We start from the raw sequence: 2,113 nt of genomic DNA, 5'->3' as shown, positions 1-2,113 counted from the left end.
TGCCACCATAGAATAGGTTTGTGAGCTGGTAATTACTTCCCATCGTCTCAATCAACCCTGTGATGAGCTTCAATTCATGTTTTGTGATACCCGTAGGGTCGCTCGCAACAAAATAAGTGATCTTAATAGTTGTAGTTTATTGAAAATATGATTATTTCGTGTTGTGGTGGAAGGGAGCAGAAAGTGAAGGGAGGTCACACAGTGTTTACAAGCATCCCCACTGTGCAGATGTTAACAAGTACAGTGGTTTACGCTGCGAAAGTATATGGAGATGGAGATCTGGAGAACGTGGTTAGTGTCGTTTATTGAATGAGGGGCGGTTGTACCACTGGAGGTAAGGTGGTGTTGGCGTAGTTACAGTAATGTTCAATCGAGGACCTACCTAAAGCGCAACCATCACTCTTAGCCGCATTCGTACGTTTAAAAAGTCTCAAACACTATTTTGTCGAATGGGCTACACAAGGGCTCCCACCAATCCACCAATGGTCCCCATGCATCATGGCGGGGCGCCGTCTAACTGCTTCCGATAACAACAGCAACCCTACTCGTTCGGCTTGCCGTTTTGTTTATGTTGATCAGCACCGTTTCCAGTGCAATGTTGGCTCGATAGTATTTCAACCAATATAAAGCCGTACTAGTACATGTTAGTGATATGTTGCAGCTACGACAATTGCCTCGTCCAATCAGATTGTCGGAAAAATACTGACCAATTGGAATTCAATCATTTTTCGTTCATCCAATCAGGGGGCCGAATTTTGTCGGTTTTGTGTCGTGTCTGTGTTATATGTTGTTTTACCCAATGCGGAGGGATTAGGTCAAATAAAACGTTTGGATTGGCAGAAAATCGCCTGGACGTGATTTGATTGCCTGAGGCTGTTCTTGAATCCATTCTCTTCAGGCTACTAGGATATTAAGACATTCGATTCTAACGTTACTGAGGCCTCCAGTTTCGAATCGAATTGACAATCCTAACTGTAACGTTAAGCTTATTAATAGTACCGGTTTATGTATTGCGCGTTTTGAATTATTTACTCCATGCCAAAACAGCATTAGGGAATTCCTACGTTTCAAATATCCATTGACAGTGAAGTGGTAACCCCAAGCGCAATCCCAACCTTACGAGCCCGACGTCTGCGCGCACCAAACCCGTCGAGTAGTTGACTTTATCTCAAGTTCAACTACACTAACTAAGCGAATCCGAGGGTGATCTCACATACTTACTACTAGTAGTATACATTAACTTTACTGTTAGTTTTTGTGTGCGCCGCACATGAAAAGCAACACACTTCAACCAAGACATCGTTTTCTTAGTTTTCCTTACGAATGCACAACGCTACACATATTTTCGTATCGATCAACCCTATTCCCACAACAAGCACTTGTTAGACGGGTTCAAGTACGAGTCGGTGGGGCATTGGAACACACGGGCAAACTCAGCGTCGTTTTGCAACGCCCCTGTCACGCGGAACCGTTTGGGCGGGTGCTTGCCCCTCATAGTCATTTTGAGGGAGGCATCCGTGCTCTTGGAGCACCAGGATTGGGCGTACGACAAGTAGAACAACTTGTCGCCTGCTTCTTCCGTGTACTGGGACGGGAACTTCTTTAAGTACTCGTGGTATGCGCGGAAACTGGTCTTTAGCCCCCCGTTCTCCGCAATGTTTTCATCCAAAGAGATCACGGCGCTGATGTTGCCCAATACAGCGTCATTGACTTCGCTCTTTACGACAAAGTTGGCGTACTGGTCGATAATGCACTGGGATTTCGTGTTGAACGCAGTGCTGGTGGCGTACGACCACCACTCTTTCAAGTTGCCGTCGCCATCGTATTTGCGGCCCTTGTTGTCGAACCCGTGGGTAATTTCGTGTCCGATGACCGCCCCGATGCCACCAAAGTTCTGGGCAGCGTCAAACTGAGCGTCAAAGAATGGTTTTTGCAAAATGCTGGCGGGGAGTGTAATATGATTCGTCTGGGGGTCGTAGTGCGCGTTCACCACATGGGGGGGGTTGCGGAACTTGCGTCTGTCCACAGGTTGGCCGTTCAGCTTCAAGTTGGTGTCGACGTTCACTTGGGACGCCTTCCACCGGTTGTTCAAATACGACTTCGAGTCAAACGT

The 2,113-nt window shown here is 46.9% G+C and overlaps 1 protein-coding gene across 1 annotated transcript; it reads right to left on the bottom strand.

Moving 5' to 3' along the window:
- Positions 1–1,360: 1,360 nt before the first annotated feature.
- H257_11930 (hypothetical protein) lies at positions 1,361–1,995 on the bottom strand (the record flags this gene model as incomplete). The annotated part of the gene is made up of 2 exons (XM_009839009.1): positions 1,361–1,940; positions 1,991–1,995. 2 exons carry the CDS (start codon positions 1,993–1,995, stop codon positions 1,361–1,363), a joined length of 585 nt encoding a protein of 194 aa, XP_009837311.1.
- Between the last annotated feature and the right edge of the window lie 118 nt (positions 1,996–2,113).

Source organism: Aphanomyces astaci (genome assembly GCF_000520075.1).
Source record: "Aphanomyces astaci strain APO3 unplaced genomic scaffold supercont1.37, whole genome shotgun sequence".
NCBI lineage: Eukaryota > Oomycota > Saprolegniomycetes > Saprolegniales > Verrucalvaceae > Aphanomyces > Aphanomyces astaci.
This window is presented reverse-complemented; position numbering and strand designations above follow the sequence as displayed.